General features: G+C 39.9%; 1 protein-coding gene across 3 annotated transcripts in view; it reads right to left on the minus strand.

The window, feature by feature from the left end:
* Window positions 1-9,826: 9,826 nt before the first annotated feature.
* The window catches only part of ARB2A (ARB2 cotranscriptional regulator A), a 420,339-nt gene continuing 404,140 nt past the window's right edge, over window positions 9,827-26,025 (minus strand). For all 3 annotated transcript variants that reach the window (XM_070373131.1, XM_070373133.1, XM_005893847.2), the window contains one exon: window positions 9,827-12,993. In XM_070373131.1, the coding sequence (XP_070229232.1) occupies window positions 12,851-12,993 (143 nt within the window). In that variant the 3' untranslated portion in view covers window positions 9,827-12,850. The remainder of the gene's footprint in view (window positions 12,994-26,025) is intronic.

Raw genomic sequence — 26,025 nt, forward strand, 5'->3', positions numbered from 1 at the left:
GGAAGAAGATAAATCAGCAGGTCCAGACACTTAGTTATAGCCCTTGAGGTTTACCACCAAGAGTTAACCTCCCGCTCCCACCACTAATACCTATTTCCATTTCAAGATGAGTCAAGCTAGTCTTAGGAAACTTACTGCTTTGATTTATCATTATGGTATACCATGCATTGATTTTAAAGTATTATCATTTGTTTAAAGACCAAATACTAAATTTCAGGTCCATAAAGGAATGTGTTTCAGTATTAGTCATAAAAGCTACCATAAAGCTTGTGAAGGGTGATTTGTGGATTCTAAATGTCTATTTATTTTAATCACGAGGTGATTCTTCTCAGATATTCAGAACACTTATAAAAAAATCCTTTGTGTGGAAGCACAAAGAGACAGAATACCAACAGTTCTGTTTCTGATGGGAAAAAAAATTAAGATGAGCCAAAAGGACCTGTATATTGTTTTGTCGAATGAAGGAAGATGTCACTTCCACAGCACTCACTGCTCTCAACCGGTGTGTGTCCCTCAAAGAAAAGGTTGCAGGTGAGGAAGGCAAATGGGGGGGACCCTCCATGTAGGTATTTTACAAACATTTTGACAAAAGAGAATGTAACTTGTTACTTGTCTTTTGGATTCAGAGAACTAATTTGTATAGAAATGTCCCATCTTCAGGAAAATCGGTAACACTCAGAGCTGGGTGGTTTGGAAACCTTTTGTCAAACCATGGCTGCTTTGGTGGAGAGCCCCGAAAAGCCTCTCTCTAGGTGTTAGGCTGAAACCAGCAGGCGCTGAAAACCTAAAGCGGAAAATTTACAACTTGATCAGCCCCAACCACAAACCAAAAAACCTGCTACTGGTGCAAACATACGTTCCAGATTAAGTTAGGCAAATGGCTCTCGTTTTCTCAGGGTTGAAAGTTGATCAGAAAAATTCAAAATTGAGTAAACTGTGCTTCCAGTGGATCACCGGATCCTCAAATGCTTATAAATCCCTCCCAACCACTTACTCAAGAGAGTTAATATATTTTATTACCTTCTTGAAAGCTTAGTTTACAATCTCCGGCAAACTTAATCCAATCAGGTATTACTGTCCAGGAACACATATAGTTTTAAAAGTTGGGTAAGTTGAAAAACTAGGTGTATTTTCTTGTCTAATGTTAAACTACTAGATAGCTAATGTGTAACTCAGTTGCTTTAATGCCTTTTCTATTTATTCACATACACACTAACTTTAAGAAGCAGAAATTAAACTGTTGGATTTATTTGAAACTTTCTTTAAAGTTTTATTCATCAGAGGTGCAGGTGATCTTTTTTCACAGCATGAGACAAAATAAGAGAGTGTTACCCACACCTTTAATTATGTCAGGAAAGACTGATATCATGTTTTTTTTTTTTTTTTTAAGGGGTAAATGTATTTTGCAACCTCCCTGTGGTCACACAACCATCTCCCAGCTCGGTCATTTGATGACCAGTCTAGCTTTTAAGATTCCAGGTAAGCTAGTTTAGAATTACCTCCGGATTCTCCAAGATGGCTAGCTCTCTAGGCAAGTTGCAGAAGACACCTTGGGTCCTTTCTTATCTCAGGATAGGAAATCACTCCCTATTACCTACCCTGAATTTGAATAATCATCCTGCAGATTTTAACTAATATTGTCATGTTGAAGTTTGGTAGTTATTGTTTACATGGTTTCCAAGACCTCCGCAGGGGGTCTTGGAAAGTATTTAAGAGATTACTGATTTCCAAGAAACCAAAGAAATCTGTTCTTTTATAACATGTGAAATACACACTTTTCTTTAACTAAATAGCGTATATTTGACATTGACAAATGCGCAAGAGACAGGAAACTTATTTTAAATGACTTTGAAGGAGAACAAATAAATAGGACAGAAGCAATCCTCTAGAAGAGTGGGCTTGGAATTAAAGAAAAAGTTTGGAATAAGGTGTATGGGGGTGGCCATCTATGCTGTAAAATGGCTTAAAGTTTCACCGAACACATACAGGTGGTGAGCAAACATCACTGGAGAACCTCCTTTCCGGGGACCTAATCATTTCACTCAGTGTCTTGATTGTGATTTGTCTCCTTAAAAGAAGGTTTCTTGTACTTCTTTTCACCATGTTTTTCTCTGGCAAAGGTGGTCCTGAAATATCCACCCAGGTCTAGGAGTTTCTGATTTACTTAGACTAACCCAGAAAAGTCATTCTGAAACTGTGTCAAGAATACACTTTTTTTTTTTAAGTAAGAAATTCCTGATTAATAAATTAGGAATCTTAGCCACTCTGTCCCCAGGTCATAAGGAAAAATCTCCAGTCAAGGAAAGAGGTTCCCCAAAACCCAGACTGAAGAAACAAATGTTAGGCACCCAGGAGTTCAGTAACTGCTCTGTACTTCCCCCAAATCTCCACAAGTCCCCCGAACCAGCAGAGGAAAGCCCCATGTCCTTCACACCTGATTCCCTTTCTTGTTACCGAACCTCGGTAGCTAAGAATGAATTTACCCAAAGATGGAAGCTCAATTCAGAGAATAAGCTCTGGGAAAATACACCAACCAAAGACATTCAAACATTATCGTGATATTTCAGTTTTAGTCTCACCACGGGGAGGCGGATCCTGGTCAAGAATATTCGAATCTCTGAGTCACGATTATTCAACAGGTGCCCTTTGCTATCCTGCACACTTCAGCTGCCACGCTGCCTTTGCCTAGTTTTCACAGGGTCATGCCGCTAGTGTAAAACAGCTCCCAGCATGGCTGAGTTTCTCTTGTAGCACGGACTTGTCTTAGAGTTTGGACAAAACGACTCTTGAGACAACAAAATTGACCAAACTATGAGGAAAAAAAATTATCTTTGGGGATAACTCAGCAGTGACTTTGCACACCAAAAAGGGGGCAAACATTTTGTGCAAGCAGCACTGTGTGAGAAAACAGACTAAATTGTTAACCTATGAAATATTTAATATTTGTATGTCTTAAGAGATAGAACAATAGAGTTTTGAAGCTGACTGACCGCTAAACTGAGGAATTCACAGAAAATTTTCATTGTTATACTGTGGCAAATAGAGGATCATTTTATCCTGAAACGTATTGTAATTCACGTTACTATACAAAGGCTGTTTTGTAATCAGTTTATCGAGGCTATTTTAGAGGAAAGAAACCCCCTACCGTAAGATACCAAAGTCTTTCCCCTTTTTACTTTCCTGGCCCTTTCTGATCAAGTTTGGATCAAGCTGATTTGAAACGATTTTTGTACAATCGATATTTTAATAGAAATTTGGTTTGGGCCGTCTTGCCTACTCAGAATGGAATACTTTTGTCCTCAAAGTCGATTCAAGAGACTAGATGATTAGAACAGGGTTCAGGAGGCAGGGAAGAGATTTCACTCAAAGTCCAACAAGTGAGGCAAGTTTCAGTAAAGGAAGGTGCAGTTGGAAATCTTTAAAAACTAGTCTTAAGCGTGCTGACTTATATGTTGCTAGGGAGATGACGCAATGAAAAGACACCAGCGGAAAGTGATCTTTATTGTACTTTGCTTAACCCTACGGTAAAACGGAGATCCAAACAGTGAGACCTGCGGAAATTTGGATCTTGGAGTTGAGGTCTGAAAGTAGGAAAAGAGGTAATGGTGGGTACTGAGCCAGGCGCGCCCCCTCTTTAGTGCTGTCAGATAAGTTTCTGGCAAGCTCTTTAGCACGCCGCGGACCGGGCGCCCGCTGCAGAGCCACCTGCTACCGGGAGGTAATAAACCAGCACCTGGGTGCACCCCGGGGAAACGGCTCTAGTCCCAGACAGAGCCGTGCGACCGAGGGCCCAATGGGTCTGGACGTACAGCTCTCGGACCACAGGTCTCTCGTGGCTGAGATCACCAGCCCAGGGAGGATGAAGCTCATAGCACAGAGCTCTTAAAGCGGTGAGCCGGTACAGCTCTGGCCAGCTTATAGGTGGTGGTGAAAAGTTGGTCAAAGTTGCGGCCAAGACTTCTACCACAAGCGACTGAGAGTGGCGCTGCTTTCATGATAAAGTAGATGCAAATTTCGGGGAGCAGGCAAATGGTGTGTCAACTCTGGGGCACTCTAGTTAACACCGGGCACGGAGCAAGCAAGCCTCTCCACCCACGAACTGTAGACTTTTAAAACCCATTGTCGCTTTGGGCTCAGATCGTAAGATTTTGAGCCAGTTTCCTACGGTGAGGGGGTGGTCGGAGAGAGGAATCAGGCGAGGGCTGCAACTTCGGGGTTCTGGCGGAGGGGAGCGGGAAGGGGGCGCGCTGGGTGCTGTCCATGGTGCTGGGAAGAACGCGGCTTCATTTCGCTTCTTTTTGCGGCACCCAAACCGAGCTCAGGTGTAAAAGAAAAAAAAAAAAAGAGACGGAGAAACCGAAAACTTTAGCTGCTGAGATATTTTTTTCTTCCCATGAATGTGGAAAATACGCATAATGATGTATAATTTAAACAGCTCTCTACGAGAGTTCTACCCTATTTCTCTGTCTGCACAGCTGAGTCAGCAGTAACTGGTCATTACAGGACGGTTTCCTCCCTAAAGTGTTCCAATTTTTCAAAGTAATGTAATTATCAATTACTGACATACAAAGTAAAGAGGAAGGAGGAAAGAAGAAAGGGTGATTTGAGACTTTAAACATATCCAAAGGCATTTAGCTATTTTCAGGTTTGATATCATATACTAATACAACCACATGACTTAGCCCATTAGATGAGCTTACTGAGAAATTATTTTTAAAAATATCATATATTTAAGTAATTCTCTAAACTTCATGCTAGCCAAATACTGCAGTTATGTTTTTTGTTAGCAAGAATAAAAGAAGTGGTTTATGTATTGTTGTGTGTGTGTGTGTGTGAATCTGAAATGGCTGATTTCACTTTAAGCTTCAAAATGGTATTATAATAACTGCATTCTCTTAAAACAAATTAGATTTCTTAAAAGACAGGTGTCCAGAAAGACAATATACAAATAGAAAGTATTTCAAAATTAGAATAAAGAACTAAATAGAAACATTGCTTACCTAGGAAGCAAAGCATACTTCTTTTAAGAAAGAGAAAAAAACATATATAGGTTTTACATATGTGTAAAATACATGTTTTTTACAAAAAGTTTGTATGTGTAATGTGTGTGTGTGAAACTATGTGATGAAATTTCAGGTAGAATAGTAACTATGTTTGGTCAAACCAAAAGTGTGAAAAACATGGCTAATTGTGTTAACATGAAAAATGTTAGCCTTAGCAACTTGAATCCATGTGACAATGAAGAAGGGACAAGAATTCAAACAGCTGACACGATGATCAGCAGCAACTGACAGCATCTCATTTGATATTTGATATCAAGCACCAGATCAATATTTGTGAGATCAATGCAATTTTAATGGTTTTCTTTTGAAACTGTATGAAAGCCAAATTGTGACACTCTGTGCTAGGGTTATTTTTAGAGATGGCTATTCCAGGGGATGATATTAAGTAATTTACTGAGGCAAAGCAAAAAAAAAAAAAACCAACAAAAAAAAAACAAGCAAAAGCAACAACCCCCCCACCCCAAAATCTCAAAGCCAAAACCACCAAAACAAACCGTCAATATTTCTTCAGTTGGTAAATCCTGATTATCAGTACCCAGAGAAGGTAGGAACATTTATTGGAAAAAAGCCATGTAATCATAGTTAAAACAAAGAAGCAACCCTTTGGGAAACTCTTTGGAGGTACATGAAGATGAACTGAATCAGAGGTACCTTTTTCAGGCACAATGGGATTAGGTAGTACTTGAGCAAAAAGAAATGAAAATGATAAAAAGAGAATGCTAGCCCTTTCAGCTATAGGGGCAACTGCTCCATGTGTAGAATTCTGTGTGAAGTAACAGATTTTTCTGTGTCCTAGGCAGAAGAGAAAACTGAGAGCCCTGAAACTCATCGTAAGGTCCCACAAAGGTCACAAGGAGGGAAAAAAAGTAATTAGGTATACATATTGCCTATTATTTTCCTTTTAAGTTTGTACATTAAAAATAAAATGCAAATTGATCTCAGCCGCTCATAGGTCCCCAACCTATAAATCTTTAAATGGTAATCAAGAAGGGTTCTACTCTTTATTTTTCAGTCTTTACTGCTTAGTCAGACAGCAGTGTTAACATTTGCTTACTAGCTCATTCTGACAGAAAAGCTAAACTTTATTTGTATTTACAGATTCAGTTTTGAGGAATTTTCACGCAGAGGAATCCAAGACAAACAGCAGATTCTGGGGAGGCAGATGAAGGGTGGTGCAGAGAGAGTATAATAAGCAGGTGCACATTTTGGAAAGACAGTAGCAAGGTGAGATGTGCTGTGCTCCTGATAAGCAGATGTTTAAGTTTTTGCACTAAAAAAGAAGAGTTTTCCACTTGTAATCCAACTTTAATTAAGAACTTGGGAGAGATTGGTTTCTTTTTTGCTTGAAGTAATGGGACACTTTGGGAAATTTCAGATGCCTGACCTAAAGACTTCTCCCTCTCCAAGACAGAGAATAAAATACTTCAAAACCATGTACTTCTTAAAATTTTTAGCTCAATGTTTCTTTTTCTAATGTTTTTCTTGATGAAAGTAAATTACATGATAAATTGTTAATTTATTATTACTAACAGGTCACTTTAAAAAAAGGCATTGCATTTTATGCTTTTAAGTGAAATACAGACCTAGTCCTTTTGCAATAGAATTAAATCATGCACCTAGTATGCTCCTTAAAAGCCTAGGTAAAAGTATATTTTCCAGGATTTTGAATAATTCCATAACAAACAGTCACTCTGCATGTGTCTTTGTGTTGTATTTTATTTCAAGTCTGGCCAATTGCCTATAAACTAAAGACACCAATGGTTTATATCAACTCTTCTTTAATGAAATAAAGTCAACCTTACACACATTACATACAGATAATTTACAGATGCAAATGAACTTGAGGCATTCAAAATGTTTATTACAATGTCTTGCAGAATTTCAACAGGAAAAATTTATTTAAGAGAAAGTAAATTTACAAACAATCCTCGTGACCAACATATATGGACTACCTACTAGGTTACCTGCACTGAAAAGATACACATATACTGTATATGTTGTCTATCCTGGTGGAATGGCCATATATGCCCCATGGATGGATACGTACATGTCTGTGTGTACACATACACACAGATATATATGCATATATACATATTTTTCTGTTAGGTCTTAAAAAAACCCTGAGTATTTCAAAAAAGGTAATGAACTTTATATTCAATTGCTGTTAATTTGGACTTCAGTTTGGCTCATCATAATTTGACCAATAATTTTTACCTGTTAGCATGAAGGGCAATACTTAGAATTTAAAAGTTTAGCGTTCCAAAAATGCTGCTCTTCTTAAGCCACTTTGAAGTAATGCTAGTCAGTTTAAGATCCAGATCTACATGTTAATCTCTAGTTTTGCCTTCAAACAGAATTCAGTTACAAAGAACTTGGAAAGATTTTGAATCTATTCAGGAGGGGAAAACTCTTTAATTTTCTGAGGAGTAAAAACTCCCCAAGAAACTTCATATAGCTTCTTAGATTTTGCTTAGCATACGTGATAAAACATTGATTGTTGCAGTTTGGTGACCCATGAAATTTGGGGGTTAGTTTTCTCTTCAGACCAGAGCATATAATTATGCAAATAAAGAGCTGTCACTGATCTAGTGAAATACTCACAAACACATGCACTCTGAAATTGGACAGAAAAGTGAAAATGGTTGGTGATGTGATGGTGCCATGGTTTGTTTTCCTGCCAAGTTTCTATCCAAGTTCATTATTCAAATTGTAAACTTTAAAAAGAGACATATCATTCGTGGGGGTGTTGGTTGTCTTTTCATTTCGGATTCTTTGTATTGGTACTGCAGGCTGGCTACAAAGTACAGTTCAACATTATTTTACCTATGACAGTCTCCCATATTACCCGATGCATTAGCCAAGGAAGAAAAAGTGGAATGATCTGGAAAGAAAAATGCAGGGCCTCTCTAGATTTCTCTCTAGAAACATGTTTCATGTCTGTTTCAAATAGAACTCAACAATACAAAGAATATAATGAAAGGTTTTTTTTTTTTTTTAAACAAATCTCAAGGCAAAGGACTGGGAAAAGTTGCCTGGAAGGCCTCATGGATTAAGTCAAATTTCCATTTTCAAGCTTTTTTCCATTCAAAGGGAAAAGGCTGGTCACTGCATGATATCCACTTAATGGTCAAACTTTCAGGACGATTTTCTCCTATCTAGCAATTAAAGCCCACTACATAATATTTGGTGACTTTAACCTTTAAGGTTCATTTATAATTACCACTCCTCTAAAACCTTTGTGCTAAGAATTAACAAGAGTTCTTGAATGTAACCATGCTCTTTGGCATCAAGGTCTCCCAATTCCAGAGTTACCATTGCGCAGGCTGTTGCATAATTTCAGATGTCACAGACAGCTCCACTGATGAAATCTGAGAAGGCTCATGTCAGACCACTGACTGCTAAAGACATCACTGCATGAAAGATCAGTGGTGTGAAACTTTAAAAACATCGATCCAAATGAATCAATTAAATCAACATTCATCCCTCCTAAGTGTGAGGTTTAAAACTATCATTGTTGCCTTTTTTTTTTTTTTAACCCTACATAGATTTTGAGATAAACGCTGGAATGCTTTGATGGCTACTTCTATTCTCGAATCTGTTAATCGACTTTGTGCTATTTTCCTCTTTTCAACGTCTTCCACTTGGTGTACATTCTTTACTTTTAGTACAGTGCATGACAGTTGCAGTGCTTTAAATCTAAAACCGCCTAACAAAGCTGACGCTTTAGGTAGGGTAGCTTTAAGCTCTGTGAAGTGTTGATTAAAAACCCTTTCCCAGACTCAAACTGATCTTTTTGGAGATTAATAGAATATTAGATAAAAGGAAGACGAACAATTCAAGAGACTCCCACTCAGTCACACTATACAAGGAAGGAAGGAAGGAAGGAAAGTATTCAATTTTTGAAAGGGGGTACCTCCTGGAGTCTTTTATTTTATATTATTATACCTCCTAATAAGTAATCATGAAATAACCACCACTATTATCCTTTTTTGCCACCCATATTTCAAAAATGAGACTATTTTACATTTATTTAAAGACTTTTTTTTCTCTATAGAGGCATAGGCAAAGTTTTTGAGAAAATTTTAGACTTTCTGTAATAGTAATCTTTCTGAAATGAGCTAGGATTACAGACACCGAAAGGACCCTGTCAGTTTACAGTTACAATCCATGATTACAACGGGAGACACACATGTGTCTGGATCGGAACCCGCCCCCACCCCCGCCCCCCGGTAATCCAGAGAAAAATGAAAAATTCTAATTTATTAGCACTGATAATACAGGAAACATTATTTTGTCATCCACACTCCCTCAAAGGAGTTACAGGTTTTAAAGAAGGAAAAGCTGTGAAATACATGTAAACAGGATATTTTTAGATTAGAGGTAATAACACATCCAGGATCTATATAGGGATTTGGGAGCAATTTAATCTCAGCAGACTCCTTCTGGAAAACACATTTGTTTACCATATATAGTAAAATATATCTTATAAAATGATAGTTTAACAACAGGTTCTAATTTCCTTGTAGCTAAGGAGATATTTCAGGTCTTAAAAACAAATGTTAGCTTTGTGAAAGTTCCAACCTAAAGAGTGACTCAACTGAAGTTAGGATATTACTTTACAGCAATAATAATAGTAATAATAAGCAGCTGTAAGGTTTATAATATTGATAAATGCTGTCCCATCATTCTTTTTAAGTTTCTGCTTTTATTGACCTCTATATGTGATAAAATGAACTTCTGAACAAGAATAACACATCACTGAATATTGGGAAAATTATTTTTTATTTTAAAATAGTAAACAGAAATATATCATATATAGGAAACTCCTGTGCTTTAGTTTTCTTTTGGTATAAACAATAAAGTAATCCAAGTTGAAGCACAAGGTAGAAACTTGAGAAAAGAACAATTATTACAAGTACATCTCCTCCTTCCCCATTCAAATATCCATGAAAACCTTTAATGGCTGTATGGTTATGTATCTTTAGAAAGCTCCAAAGCCAGGATCTGGCTTTTAAGTTTTAACAGGACTATTCTGAACCTTAGATTTATCAGCAACTCCTTGCTTCCCATTACACTTCCTCTAAGAACTCACTATACAGTTAAAAAAAGAAAGATAAAAGCCCACTTCCAAACTTTAAACCTCTACTCTGCTGAAAACTTGTTTAAAGAAATCAGAATGGGAGATCAGAGCAGAAATTTTGTTAACCCTTTATCTCGTTCAAGCAGGCAGGCTACTACCAACTAACTTGTTATTCTTGGAAAATTGAGGTGAATATAACAGTATTATATTCATACCAAGAAACCTGTAATCAACAGGTTATAAAAAATTCCACATTACAAGGAATCTTACTAATAATCAGCTGGAAGTCTAGGGCGGGATGCCTAGCTCTCTCGCGGTGGCAACAGCTTAGATCCACAAGTAGAAACTGTATTTACACAACTTAAGTTTGCAAATAGCTCTCTATAGATAGTGTAAATAAGGCCTAATAACACAGTAGTTTTAAAGGCAATTTAAACAGTGATTTACTCCAGTTACCAGTAAAGGTTTTTAAAGAAAGAGGTGAGAAAACTGAAGAGAAGGAATAGGAGTGATTTGGTTTATAACCCGAGCGTATTTGCTCTAATTCAGTTGTAGAAGCTTCACAAACCGACTACTGTACAAGTGCTGATTAAAAAAAAAAAAACAATAAAATCAGTTCCCTGTGAACATTTTCAGATACTGAAAACACCACACAATTTGTAACACTTTGACAAATACATACAATCAATATAAATTCTCAAAGCCTGTCAGTGGAAGGTACCATTAGTTAACACAGTTCACCATTACTTCTAAACAGAAAAGATTGCAGACCAACATGCTTGACATTGTTGGAGTTATACTTGGATAAAACGATGTTTTGATTTTCCCACCTATGCTGTTTCTGCTAAAATAACATCAAAAGATACTCATATAAGACTACTGAAGAAAGATCACCTTAACTTAGCATCATTAAAATTATGAGAACTAATTAAAGCACTTGTGTACCAAACACAGATACTATCAGTTTTAAAACTTGCTGAAATCGATTCATAATATAAAAAGAATGAGGTTTTCCTTTTAAGTTATTCTTCTGAGGAGTCAGACAGTCCTAAGTCATTTTGGGTACATTTTATCATGACCTCAAATAAGGCAGGCATATTGTTGCATATACTGTAAAAAAGGATGGAAAAATATTAAATTCAGATCCTCACTTATTAGAAACAGAATCTTCTCTAGGTAATTAAATTATACAAGCAATTAAAAAATTGATAATGTTAAGATTTAACATGTGAATTTAAAAGTCAGCAAAATCTTAACTTTTTTTTTTACCTTATACTTCACAGTGTTGTTGGCCAGATCTTAGCTGGATTAAAAAACTTAACTGTTGAAACTGTAGGGCAAAACCTTACAAAGGAGGTGGAGAACTATGAATTATACCATTGGGTTGGGAGGAGAAAAGTCTTTCATACTGTTGGAGCAGAAAACTAAAAAGAATCATCTTAGTTCCACTAAGTCTTTCAGAAGGAAAAGGTTCAAGAGCAGACAAGTTCATTTTCCTGATGAGGATAAAAAATTATCTCCCTAAAAAGGCCTAACAACCCCCCACCCCCAAAGCTCAGAACATATCAATCCACTTAAGATTAACAACAAACTTCCTCTACATTAAGATTTAAACAAGACTTAACTATGCTATCTAAATTACAATGCTACCCAATACACACTGTGTATTTTGGAAAGTAAATTCTAGTGATGAAGTTGGAAATTTCACTGAAAATGAAACCTTTCACTCATACACTTAAACGATTTGCTCATCATTATGCACTGGTTTGAACACTCTTCTGCAATTAGAGACCTGTGTAAAGTCTCATATTCAACTGGCAAGGATTTTCCGCCATAACGTGGATTCGGTACTTTATCCATTTTTTGGGGGGGGGTGTGTGTGTGTGTGTGTGCACTTCTGGTCTCAAAAATAAGATTGTTAGGGAAAGCACAAGTTGCCCCACTCAAACTACACAGTACATCACCGCATGCATGTTCTGAATTTGAACTTGGCTTTGGGGGGTTTGAGTTTGGTTTTGGATGGGTAACTGTATAACTTCTTAAAAAAAAAAAAGAAGTCCTTAGGGAAAATTCTATTGAAAATGGAGTTTTTAAGTCTAGAATAAAAAGTTTGCTTGGGTTCGGAGAGAGAAAAAAGATTCTATTGAAAATGGGAGTTTTAAGTCTAGAATAAAAAGTTTGCCTGGGTTCGGAGAGACAAAAAATGGACACGATTCTGGGTAAAGTGTGTGTGGGGGGGGGGGGCGGGGTTGGGGGCCGTGGGAGCGGCGCGACGCGGCGGCGGCGGGCGGTAGGACCGCGCGGACGCCGCTCGCCCCGCCGCGCCCGCTCGGGCTCCGTCGGGACCGTCTGAGGCGCGCGGGCCGCGCCGGGCAGGGCGCCGTCAGCCTCTGTCTGCGCGGAGCCGCGGGCTCGGCCCGCAGGAAGCGCCGGCGCGACCGGTGGATCCGGATTGCTTTGACAGTGCACTCATCTAGAAATAATGCCGAACGCCGTTTAGATGTGTCTCTCTCTATATATATGTATCACGGCCCTGTGGCCCGAGGGGGAAAACAATCTAATGAGGGGCTGGGAGTCGGCTCGCCGGGCCCGGCGGGGTGTGTGTGTTTGTGTGTGAAGGGGTGAGGCGGGCGGACTCCGGCTCCGGGGGCGCTTCCTCGCCCCCCCCTCTACCGCCCCCCTCCGCGTCCTCGCTCTCGCTCTCCTCTTACAGCTCTTCGTGCTTTATTCGGTGCGAGCGCCGCGTCAGAGCCGGCTTGAGGGAGCTGCTCTTGGCCTCGGAGGCTTCGGTGAAGAATTTGAAAATAGACGGGAAGCTCTTCCAGGAAGTGAGCTCGTGGCGGTCGGTGCCTGAAAAAACGCACAGACAGGGGAAGGGGTAGGGGGGTTACGCGGTGGCCTCGCGCGCCGCAGGCGCGGGAGGAGGGGCGGGGGGACACTGGGCCGCCGATCGTCGGTCCCGGAGACCGCGTCCCCCCAGCATTCCCCAGCCCCCGCCCTTCCGCGGCCTGCGACCCCCTGGGGTCGACCCCTGGGGACCACCCCTGTACCTGAGGGCTCACGTGGGTCCCCCCCCGCCCCGCGGGGAGGCTCGCAGGCCGACTCCGCGGCTCCGCCCGCCCGGGTCCGCGACCCCGGGACTCCGCCGTCGCGGGCCGGAGCCCCCCCAGCACGGCCACCCCCCGACCCTGATGCGCGGCCGCGGCCCGTTAGTCTCCCAGCGGTCGCCCGAGGCGCGGCCTCAGCCCCCTGCGGGCCAATCGAGGCGCGGGGCGGGGAAGGGCCACTCCCTCTCCCGCCGGGGAAAACCACCCACCGCCCCCAGGCCCGGCGCGCGCGGGGATTGGTCTCCCCGGCGCGGCTCGGCGTCCCGGCCGCGGCCGCACCCACCGCGGAGCACTCACGGTTCTTTGCTTTCCGAGAGAAGCAAACACGTCCGAGTTTAGTGTCCCAGCAGCTTACGTGTTTTTTCTTTTCCTTTTTTTTTTTAACAGATCTTAGGGGACAGTTTTACAGAAGCTAAACAAAACCCCTCAATGTTTCAAGGCAGTCACTAGTAAAACAGCCTCTAGGCCCCTCTATGTTGTCAAGAGGAATGCAACTCACCAAATGAAAGTTAAGTGGTCAGTTTATGGAGCTCTTTAATTTTACTACAGCTTCTTTTCTGTGGGCTTCAGTTTCATGCTAATGTAAATTTGTTTTTTTTTTTTAATAAAATCTTCAGTTTGAGACAGACCAAAATAATAATAATAATAACATTGATGTAGACAGAAGAGATGAGGCCGTTAACCTGTTTTTGACTCCTTGGGATAGCTTACATCGTTTTACTAATAGCTGTATAAACGGAACACTTTTTAAACAAACAAACAAAAAAATGACAGCAACAAAGACTGTCCCCCTAGAAATAATGAGTGAATAGCTTTGAAACGGTTGAAATCGCTTCCTAGATCACTCAATTATGCAGAGGGACACTGCCTGGAAGTCTCTGGATTCGGGGCCTCTGTCTGATACTTTAACATTGTTAATGATAATTCTTTAGTCTGTAATAGTAGGTCATTGCTATGGTTACTCTACAATGGTGCAACACTTTGCTTTCCCCTTCAGCTATTCGCTGAGTCCTGGTAACCACATTTGTTGCCTAGCAACAGTTTTGTGACAGTATCACAATCTGGGAGTTACAACAATAAGGATGCTATGGCTGCCTCGACCAGAGAGCAGAAAGCTATATTCTGTGCCTGTGACTTAGCTGTGGGAGCTGGCCTTACTAGAGAGCCCCTCTTTTAATAGGTGTCCTCAGAAGGATGCTCTCTACCCTCCTGTCCTCTACAGACTGGCCAAATGAACCTGCATTTGGAACTAAGATCTAGTACTGAAGTCATATCCGTGAGAAATATCCCCCAACACTGCTGTGTTCAGACTGAAAAATGAGGTCATCTTTCCATTTGCTTACTCATTTTGGGCAAAATTCAATGTTAGTCAGGGGGAGAAAGAAGATGAGTGTAGGTTTATCCTGGCAAATCCTAACGTGCCTGACTGGATTTTGATGTCTTAGTAGAATTCTTGGGGAAAAAAAAATTATATATATGTGTGCCTGCATCAATAAGTGTAAAATTTCAAGTTCTTTAGAATATATTTAACTTCCTGATATTTATTGTCAGTATATAACTTTCACTGATTTATTCAGCTAACAGTCTTAAAGACTTCCTTTGAATTTGGAGTCATTTATATTCTCCAAATACAAAAGAAGTTTGTGAGCAGTTCTAGATAAGCTCAGACATACCTACTTTAAATAATATTTCATGGGTATGTTTAGAAGGGGGCCCAGTTTCTGGACCGGTTTATGAAATGACCAACCCTGTTTCTAGAGTCTTGTAAGTCCAGTTTCATTTCAATAATAATTATTAGTAGCACTTATAATGAAAAAACATTTTTTAAGTCAATTGTATTGACTATTCTCTGATGCATACTACATGGAAACACCCATCCCCAAACACAATAGGGAAAAAAAAAGGTGTTAATTGTCTCTTTTCCTTCTCATTTCCCATGCTTCCAGGCTCATTTGGCATTTCCTCCGTAGTGATCACACTTAGACTTACTAATGTTATCAAGGCTATGATGAATTTGTAAGCTTTCTTAGGGAGCTCCTCTCATAATTCCTCCCACCCCTTGAAAACCAATTCAATGTATGAATCTAGAGGGACCTAAGGAGTCAAATGGTCTGAAGCAATTTTAACGCCTTTATTTTTTTTCTTTCCTGGTGACAGTCTTTATGAAGGATGAACAAATTTCCCTGGTGATAAAGTCACTACAAAGGCTTTTTAGTTTTAGCTTATGATGACTCTCTGCTTGATTAGTCTTGGGCTGAAAAGACCAAAGTCCCTGAGATAACTGAAGACCTGCACTGGCCCTCAGTATTTACCCTTGCAATTTAAGAGAATAAATAATGAGAATGTGTGCTCTGTCAGAGGAAGGGAAATTGCTAGGAGTAAAGTAATAAGCAAGGTGGGTTAGAAACTGAATTATGAAGAAGGAAGTTGGGGAGGGAGAATTCTCCCTGAACTAAGGAGTGGTAACATAAATATCTTATATAAAAATGGCTTTCTTTTCTAAATTACTGAAAGTAGATTTTTAATAATTTAAAAATAGCATTTGGAAGTTAGGTAGTTGCATGTCCATCTGGGGCTGTGTATGCACGTTTCAAAAACATGTTTGGAGACCATTTTTGAAAATTCAAGGCCAAAGGTCAATCAAAATATTCAAAATTAGTATGAATATCCACCCATAGCAATACTAACAGAATGGAAACTTCAGACAGCAGCTTTCTAGTAATTAAGAAATATACCACTTTAGGGGAACTTCTTCCGTCAGGATGGGAACACAAGGCCATTATATCATCTGTTCATAAGAGCAAATAAAGGGGGAAAGTCTAGGCTAACTAAAAAAGCAGCCATTTATTAATAAACGGCAGTGATGTGTAGGTATCATGGAAACTAGTCCAGTCAGCACTAACGTATGTTACTTGAAGGAGATAAACATGGTTTTATAGTTAGGCCTGGTCTTTGCTCTACCACAACTTTACCCTTAGCAAAAACTCCTCTTTTTAGGGACTGTGAACATCTTTCTCCTTTTCAAACTCCCATTTTCCTAATCTAAGTTGTTCCCACAATGAGGAGATAAAGGTTTTTCCCAGGTTGATTTTTGTATCCTTTTAGACTGGCAGGCTTTCTCTTACTGGATGATTCACCTTTGGGGCAAATTCAGTTTCCTAGTCCATAAAATCAATTCAGTATCAAAATAAATGTGCAGCGATGAACATTGGGGTACACGTGTCTCTTTCCCTTCTGGTTTCCTCAGTGTGTATGCCCAGCAGTGGGATTGCTGGATTATAAGGCAGTTCTATTTTCAGTTTTTTAAGGAATCTCCACACTGTTCTCCATAGTGGCTGTACTAGTTTGCATTCCCACCACCAGTGTAAGAGGGTTCCCTTTTCTCCACACCCTCTCCAGCATTTATTATTTGTAGACTTTTGAATCGCAGCCATTCTTAGCCAGGACATGGAAGCAACCTAGATGTCCATCAGCAGATGAATGGATAAGAAAGCTGTGGTACATATACACAATGGAGTATTACTCAGCCATTAAAAAGAATACATTTGAATCAGTTCTAATGAGGTGGATGAAACTGGAGCCTATTATACAGAGTGAAGTAAGCCAGAAGGAAAAACACCAATACAGTATACTAACGCATATATATGGAATTTAGAAAGATGGTAACGATAACCCTGTATACGAGACAGCAAAAGAGACACTGATGTATAGAACAGGCTTATGGACTCTGAAAAAAAACAAAAAACAAAAAACAAACAAACAAAAAAATAGGCTCAATAGGTATTGAGGAAAAATGAATAAGACCTGCCTATTAATTAAGCGATGGCTGCTACTGGTGAATAAAGAGGAGAAATAAAGAAGTGACTTTGGTTCCAGTCACAGTGACTTGGAGGATGGTGATGGTTCAATAAAAGATAGGAAAGTCAGGAAGAGGTCTGGGCTGCAGGTCATTTACATTGTGTTTTAGGTGCTGTTCTTCAGTCTGTGAAGCTGAAGAAAGAGATGAGGGGATGAACAGTGTTAGGGAGGTTTGGAAGAACTCAAGTGGAAGAAAAGTATTCAGTTTGGCGGTTACAAGGCCACCATGGCCCCTAGAAGGGGCAGCTTCACGGACAAAATCCAGATAACTCAGAGGAACCAAGAGCATCACTGTCCTCTGGGCCTCAGCAAGTGCTGAACTGAACACTCCCTGAGGCCCCCGCTTGTCTGATGCACTACAGTTCTCCTGGAGTTTAAGTGATGACCCATTCAGCTGTACAATAATAATTATAATAAAGACATTTCCAAGGTGGAAAATGATACAAACACAGGAGTGAGTTTAGGGTAAGGGTGGCATGGAAAAAATATACATAAGACAGAAAAATGACGCGAGAATGATGCAAATACTTTTTACTCTTTTTTTCCCACACATCATTTCTAACTGGAGAGCTGCTCCTCAGAACACCATGAGTCTCATCCCATGTCCTGACTTATTCCTTGTTTCTAGGGCGCTGCATCCATCATCAGTGTCCTTTCCCTTCATCACCTGGGCTTACCAGCAGCACATAGCAACTTCTCCTACCTCATCAGTGAGGCTGGGGTTTCACACAGGAGCCTAGGCAAACACCACCCACCACCCTCAGAGTCACCCACAGCTTTCTGACCCTTGGACAAAAAAAAAAAAAAAAAAAAAAAAATGTGCAGGATCTCAGTTCTTTATTACAAAAAAGTGCCCTTGCTCAGTCATAATCAGTGGTTCTTAATGGACATGGTAGTGGCCTCTGGGGCATTTTGGAAATCTGTAGGAAAATTTTTTGGAGGTCAAGACAATTGGGAGGAGCTTTTGACATTTATTGGGAGAAGGCCGGGGAGATGGACATCCTTCAGTTTGCAGGGCATTACAGCGTGAAGAATTGTTCTGCACTGTACATGGTTTTCAAATGTTTTGTGTAGTTGTAAAACTTGTTTATGATTATGGGCTTAGAATTTAGATTTGTTTAACAAAGTATTCCGGCATGATTCTTTAATATAACAGAATTTTCCAGGAATCAGGTACCATGTAAAGTGAAGGAATTTTGTACCTTGTGTTGTTCAGAGTATTACTAAGAATGGATTACTATATGAGAAATATCTCATCACTGGCCTCACTGCTCACAGTTCTTGAGCCACTGATAAGCACACCTGCAACTGGCCTGTATTTGTAGATGTAGAATTCCTGGTGAGCCGATGCACAGGACCCACGCAGGTTTTCTTGAGCACTTTAAATAGTGATATGCATATTATTTGGAGAAAGCAATAGCACCGCACTCCAGCACTCTTGCCTGGAAAATCCCATGGAGGGAGGAGCCTGATAGGCTGCAGTCCATGGGGTCGCTAGAGTCGGACTTCACTTTCACTTTTCACTTTCATGCACTGGAGAAGGAAATGGCAACCCACTCCAGTGTTCTTGCCTGGAGAATCCCAGGGACGGCGGAGCCTGGTGGGCTGCCGTCTATGGGGTCGCACAGAGTCGGACACGACTGAAGCGACTTAGCATGCATATTATTATGGGTTATTTTTCTTTTATTTCCTTCATATGTTAACTAGGGGGATACAAAAATTTAGCAATCTTGTAAGTAGGTGAATTATGTTATCTCTAGAATTTATTTAAGGATAGTTAAAAGCATGACAAAATATTTGTTAAAATAGTATGTTTTTAGATGATCAAGGGTCAGCTTAAATAAAAATGAAGTTAATTCTTTTTCATTACATTAGAGATTAATTTTATTATAACCTGAACCCTACCTACAGCTAGCTCTTTTATCCTTACACAGGGTAGAAAGTGCCTTTTACTTCTCTTACTTAATGTTTCTTTCACAAATACTGTTTGTCAATGACGTTGTTCATTGTGAAATAACCAAAAGGTAGTAGACAGGGGATCTTCCAATTAAAATACTACACTGAATGTTCTTTATCTCTCAATTGTTTAAAAAATGAACTATAGCAAATTTCAAGGAGGTAGAGATAGCACAAATGGTCAAAAAGGTTAGAAACTTTAAGTATAAAGGATAAGACTATAAGTCATATGAGGAAGATCAAATTGCTAAAATGTGTCAAGTTTTCCCAAAAGACTTTATGTGTCTTTTATGCATACAAACACATTCCACACACACCACACATTACAGTGTCTTGTAATGGAGCTGAGAAAGGAGGCTGCATTTATGTATCAGCATTTAGAAATTAAACAAGAAACAGTTGGAAATAGTTCTGTCAGTGGAATGCTCAAAGAATAGCATGAGAGAAGAAAACATTGCTGTCTTTTGCCTTGTCTAATGCCCCTTACTTCTTCCTACGATGACTTTAATTCAAGTGTTTCTTGCAAATCTGCCTTGTCCATACTCCTCTTCACTTGATCTTAGTGCTTAGAATTTTTTTTTTTTGGCAAAAACTATGCCAAAATATGCTACTGAGTTAGCAGCCAAAATCCTGATGTTTACTTTGGTAGATGTAGACTACTCTGAAGCTGTACCTCATTTTATGCAGTAGATGTCTTAAAAAGTTATATTTAAATATAATTTCTGTAAATAGAATATTTTTAAAGGAAGAAACAGGTTATCTACTTCTTCAGTGAATCTTTTAATAAAGTGAAGAATTCTCTGGGAAAGCAAATAATCAGTCTTCAAGTGATATCACACATGCGTGTGCGCGCGCGCACACACACACACACACACACACACCCAGATTTTCCAGAGGTGAGGTTTACTACTATAATATGATGGACAGTATGAGTAAGGTCTCATTGAAAAGATAATTTAGAAGAATTTCTTGGGCAGCCATTCACTATTCTAGTTATTGTTAGTCACCTTATTTTACATGGTCTGAAACCAAAAGGTCATGGAATAATTTCAACAATTTATGCATAATTTACATTTTAGGGTCTGGTTTAGAATAGGGAATATCACTTTTCACAAAGTCACCTCTGAATATGAAATATCCTTTTTAATATCTTTATTTTAGGAGGAAAAACAACTATGTTTCCCTACCCTCTCCCTGACATCCCCCTCCCCTGCAAAAGAATTTGTTTTTAAAGAAAAAGATAATGAATAAATTTTATATGCTTCTTACGATAAAGGGGGAAAGGAAAAAAACAAGAAAGATATGAAACACATTAACAGGATAACATATCTATGATACTTTCAAACTGGCGAGGCTTATTTTAAAAATTGATCTTTAACAAGAAAAAGAAACATGAGCAATTAGGAAGTAATGAAGACCCTGTCAATATAGCTATGTTGATAATAACAGGTAAGGGAATTCTTGAGAAAATCTAATATATAAAAATCAGGAGGTCTGTAATATGCATTATTGAGTCCCAGTGGGATTAACTAATGAATTTATGAGCTCACCAGTGGTTATTTTTAGAAAGCTGTAAAGAATTAGAGAAATACTAGAGCATGGAAAAATAATGTGCCTTCTAAAAGAAAGAAAACATATATTACTACTAAAATTCATTGCAAAATGAATTCTAGAGCTTCCAAGGAGAACATCATTTAAAAGAATAAATCTACCAACATTTGAACACAGAAGGGCTCCTGATGGTGACTCTCCAAGTTAGAAGGCACAAGTGTGAGACTCAGTCACGTGGGGGTGGGGGTGGGGGCAAACAAAGTGGGGTGATCACTGAGACTGAGTGAGGAAAATGCCAAGAGCAGCTCACTAAACGTGTCACATGCCTGCTTAAATTACTCGTGGAAGGAGAGACAGGCAAGTCTTCGACTGCTAACAACGCTGCAAACCCATTAAGGCTGAGATCGTGTTGAGACCCTAAAGGCAAGTCATCAAGCTTGACTAGGGATAACAGGCTGAAACAAAGGCAAAAAAATCAGTGGTAGAAACTTCTGGGTCATTCGCAGCTACTGGGAAAGTCTGTCCTTTCCTCCAGCATCTTTTCTCTCATTTATGGAAGGGGAGTGGGTGGTGGTTTGGGCACTGGGCAGCTTAAGATTCAAGGAGACAACTTTGGGAAGCAAATTTCTCAGGCAGAGTAGAGAGCCTGCAGTAGCTATGGGTCTTCAACACTAAACCTGGCAGACCTCTCTAGTGCGCCTCTCCTAGCCAATAGAAGATGGACACATTTTAGTTGCTATAATTGCTCATCAAACCCAGATAGGTGGTGTGGAAGTCCTCTTGTCTCGTGTACTACTCTTAGTGTTGTCACAAGGCCTGGCCTCCAGGAATACTGTTTCCCTGTCAAATATGAGCCCAGGTGTGGGCAAAAGTTCTCTTTTTCTAGGTTCCCCTTGTCATTTTCAAAAGTAATTTTACCAGCTCTGTGATCTACTGTGTGTATCACAACAAACTGTGGAAAATTCTGAAAGAGATGGGAATACCAGACCACCTGACCTGCCTCCTGAGAAATCTGTATGCAGGTCAAGAAGCAACAGTTAGAACCGGACAAGGAACAACAGACTGGTTCCAAATCAGGAAAGGAGTACGTCAAGGCTGTATATTGTCACCCTGTTTATTTAATGTATATGCAGAATACATTATGCGAAATGCCAGGCTGGATGAAGCACAGGCTGAAATCAAGATTACTGGGAGAAATATCAATAACCTCAAACGTGCAGATGACACTACCCTTAAGGCAGAAAGTGACGAGGAACTCAAGAGCCTCTTGATGAAAGTGAAAGAGGAGAGTGAAAAAGCTGGCTTAAAATTCAACATTCAAAAAACGAAGATCATGGCATCTGGTCCCATCACTTCATGGCAATTAAATAGGGAAACAATGGATACTGTGAGAGACTTTATTTTCTTGGACTCCAAAATCACTGCAGATGGTGACTGCAGCCATGAAATTAAGACACTTGTTTCTTGGAATAAAAGCTATGACCAACCTAGACAGCATATTAAAAAGCAGAGACATTACTTTGCTGACAAAGGCCCATCCAGTCAAAGGTATGGTTTTTCCAGTAGTCACATATGGATGTAAGAGTTGGACCATAAAGAAAGTTGGGCGCCGAAGAATTGATGCTTTTGAACTGTGGTGTTGAAGACTCGAGAGTCCCTTGGACTACAAGGAGATCCAACCAGTCCATCCTAAAGGAATCAGTCCTGAATATTCATTGGAATATTCATTGGAATATTCATTGGATGCTGAAGCTGAAACTCCAATACTTTGGCTACCTGATGCGAAGAACTGACTCACTGGAAAAGACCCTGATGCTGGGAAAGACTGAAGGCGGGAGGAGAAGGGGACAACAGAGGGTGAGATGGTTGGATGGCATCACTGATTCAATGGACATGAGTTTGGGTAAACTCTGGGAGTTGGTGATAAACAGGGAGGCCTGGCATGCTGCAGTCCATGGGGTCACAAAGAGTCGGACATGACTGAACTGAACTGAACTTACCAGAGGATCGTACGAGCACAGAGCTCTAAATAAGGAATGCAAAGAATCACGAAATAGCTGTTTCCATAGATATTTGATCGTATTATTTCCAACACAAGCAGCAAAGAGCTTTCTGGGCCTGCTTCTGATCACGAGGGCTAGTGCAGCTTTCTAGATATCTTGTCAGGCTTCCCTTTTCTTCCAGCTTCTCTGTGTTCCTCGCTACATACCCATGGCTTATGGCTGCCAGTCTGACTTTGTGTGTGTGTGTGTTTGTGTAAGTAAGAGAGAGGTGGGGAGAAAGGGAGAGAAAGTAAGAGAAGGGAAGTAAGGGGGAGGAAGGGAGAGAGAGAATGAGAAAGAGACAGCAGGGAGAGACTGAATGGATTGCAAAATACTTTATTTCTATGCAAAAGAAAATCATTTACTAGTTCACATATCTGAGTCTTCTGTGGTCCTCTTCCCTCAACCGTGGATTCTATTCTAGAGGATATATTTTGTGGGAAGTTTTTTCCATGGGTCCTGTGAGTGATATACAAAGACTCTGCTCTTGGAGCATATGTGCTGGTGGGGATGACAAGTGATAACCAGGTACACCAATGAACCTGATAATTTCAGAGTCAGAAGCACTGTAGGGGAATCTCACACACACACACACACACACACACAATGGCAGAGGTGAAGAGAACAAAGAGGAGGAGAGGTGGTCATCCATTTACACTTGATGGAAAAGACTTCTGACCCGAGACCAGAATGGAAAGAGGGAGCCAGATGCAGGTCTGGGGAGGATGCTGTAGGCAGGGTCCTGGGAGAACAAGGGCCAGGGGTGTGGGGAGGTTGGGGGCGGGGGTGCAGGGGGGGTGGGTCTGAGCAGGGGACGAGCAAGTCACAGTCAAGGAACTGAAGAGTCAGTGCCCAGAGTATGGAGGGTGAGGGGAAAGTGGAAGACGATTCAGAGAGGTGGGCAGCCTCCAAGCCATGTGAGGTTTCTCAGGCCACAGTGCAAGGTTTTGATTTTATTTCAAGTACAATGGAATTAATTTAATTTTATTCCAAGTACAAGCAGCAGAGTTTCATCAAAGGAGAAATATAATTTGTACTTAAAGAGTACCCTTTATTTTTTTTTTTTTTGGTAAAGACTGAATGGATTATGGGGGAGTTGGAATGATGGATTTAACCCTCCCTGATTGCACTTATCAACTCCTCCCACCTGTAGATCATTCTCCTCCCGCACACTTCAGAGTGTAAAACACACCTACTTCTGTTTCACATAAAGTGAGTTATAGTAGTAGGCAACAGTCATATGCAGTTAAGAGTTGAAAGGCAGCCTAATAAAATATTTCAAAGTAGTAGCTGGATTAGAAACAGCATTTTCCTAACAACTGTGCTCTTCTCCGCTGATGCATCTGGGTTCTTGATACTCTGGGCTGGTGTGTGTGGTGGAAAGGTACCAGGCTGGGAATGTGCTCTCACTGTGTTCCATGTCTGCAGGCCCCCAGAGGTGACTGTGGACTTACTCTCCAGGCAGGCTTTCCCACTTTCTTCGCTTCTATGAACAGACAAACCTCTCAGTCGCTTTTGATTTTGTTTTTGCTTGTTCCCTGACTCCTGATCCAATCAGTTACCAAATCCTGACAGTTATACCTCAGCAAAGTTTTCCAATCTCTTTTTTTTCCCCTTTCTATTCCCCTGTTACCAGTCTGGATTTAATGACCTATTATTTAGCCTCCAGAAACTTCCTCCTAACAAACTTCACAGCCTTCACCCTCTTCTGTCTTGTACCCTGCTACCAGATGAAACATTCTAAAGTATCCTCTGTGTCACAGACCTCTTTCTCTGCTCAAACATATCCAATTTTCTTCAGAATCTTTCAAATTATGTAGAAATTCCTCCACGTGGTTTAAAGCCCTCCATTCCCTAGATTAAGTCTTCTTTTCTGGGTTTAATCCATCAACTGTTTTTCTATAAATATCCCCCATTCTCCCAGGCCCAGGTCATCTGACAATTTTTAAACCTTTTCAAAATCTCAGGGTCTGGGCATCTGTGATTCTGAAGTCCAGTCAGAGAAGAGATTGATTACCATGGTGAAGTTTTTGAAGGCAGTGGTCAAACTTTACTCATCTTCAACACAGATGGACCAATGTACCCTATACTGAAGTGTATACCAGCTTTTAGAGTCTAGAAATAAAATCCTCTAAAATTGGAATGTAATAGTGGTTGGATACTCTATAACCAAAACTCAAGGAGTAGAGTGTTTTTCTTGCTCTCTCCAACAAACTGAGGAGGTAGGTGCAGGTGATCCACAGCCCGCCAGTAACTAGCTGGTAAGTATAGAGTATCTCATAGTTCTACTTAGCTAAATGCCGTCCTTCTCTAGTAAATACAATTTACTAGCATCAAATGACGTTTAGGACAGTGTCAGAACTGAGAACTTGCAGAGTCAAACTTTAACTGTTCAAGAGCTTGCACTCCCAAGATGTAGTGAGCTTGGTTCAAATTTAGATGCAGATAGAAACATAGCAAATATAAGATAGTAAAGACGTGGAAAGAACCCAAGATAAAAGTTCATCTAACAGCTCCATTTCACAAGTGAGAAATCTAAAGTCCAGAGCAGCTGTGACAGGCCGTAGCTATACCGACACTTTGCTTAAATACAGTTAATATTTCTAAACTGACTAAGCATTATAATAAAACATTTTCAGAGATGTCTTATTACTTTCAGATTCAGTTCAATATTTACTTCCTCTAATAAAACTTCTTTGATTCCTTACCCTACACCAACCACTTCCTTTCTTCATGTTTCAGTGTTTTGTGTATATATAGCAGATACTATATTATCATATACTTACTTTGCTTAACTAGTCATTTCATGTATGAAAATATCTTGTTTTATCTCCAAATCCTTTGAGGGTAATGCTTCAAAACTTTTTATTCCAGAAATCACAGCTGAGGCTTAATAGATATGTGTTGTATAAAAAACTGTCTAGAAATGAATTCACCAGAAACCTGATACTTATTAAATGCTATTAAGATACAATAAAACATAAATTCATAGATGTTTTCTATGGTTTTTGCACTATTTTGATGATGGGTCTTCTTTTGAAATAAAGGAAATGGAAGCATACGGAAGATCACAGCAATTAAAACTGGTGACTTTACAAAGCAAAGTGCTAGTGGTATTCTGAATACATACGTGAGTCAGATGAACCTTTGTATCTACAGCATCATTTTATATTGTTTTGTCAGACTCTCAAAAGCACAGACCTCTGCTGTGCAGCCAGTAGGAGGAGGAGGTGAAGGCAAGACAAGGTGGGAAAGTAGCCACTATAGACTGCCGCAGCCACTCAATGACTTGGGATTGTAGTAAGCCTATACACTAATTTAGGGAGAGCTGATATACCTACAATGTTGAATCCTGTAATCGGTGACTG

Source organism: Bos mutus, chromosome 7, assembly GCF_027580195.1.
Source record: "Bos mutus isolate GX-2022 chromosome 7, NWIPB_WYAK_1.1, whole genome shotgun sequence".
NCBI lineage: Eukaryota > Metazoa > Chordata > Mammalia > Artiodactyla > Bovidae > Bos > Bos mutus.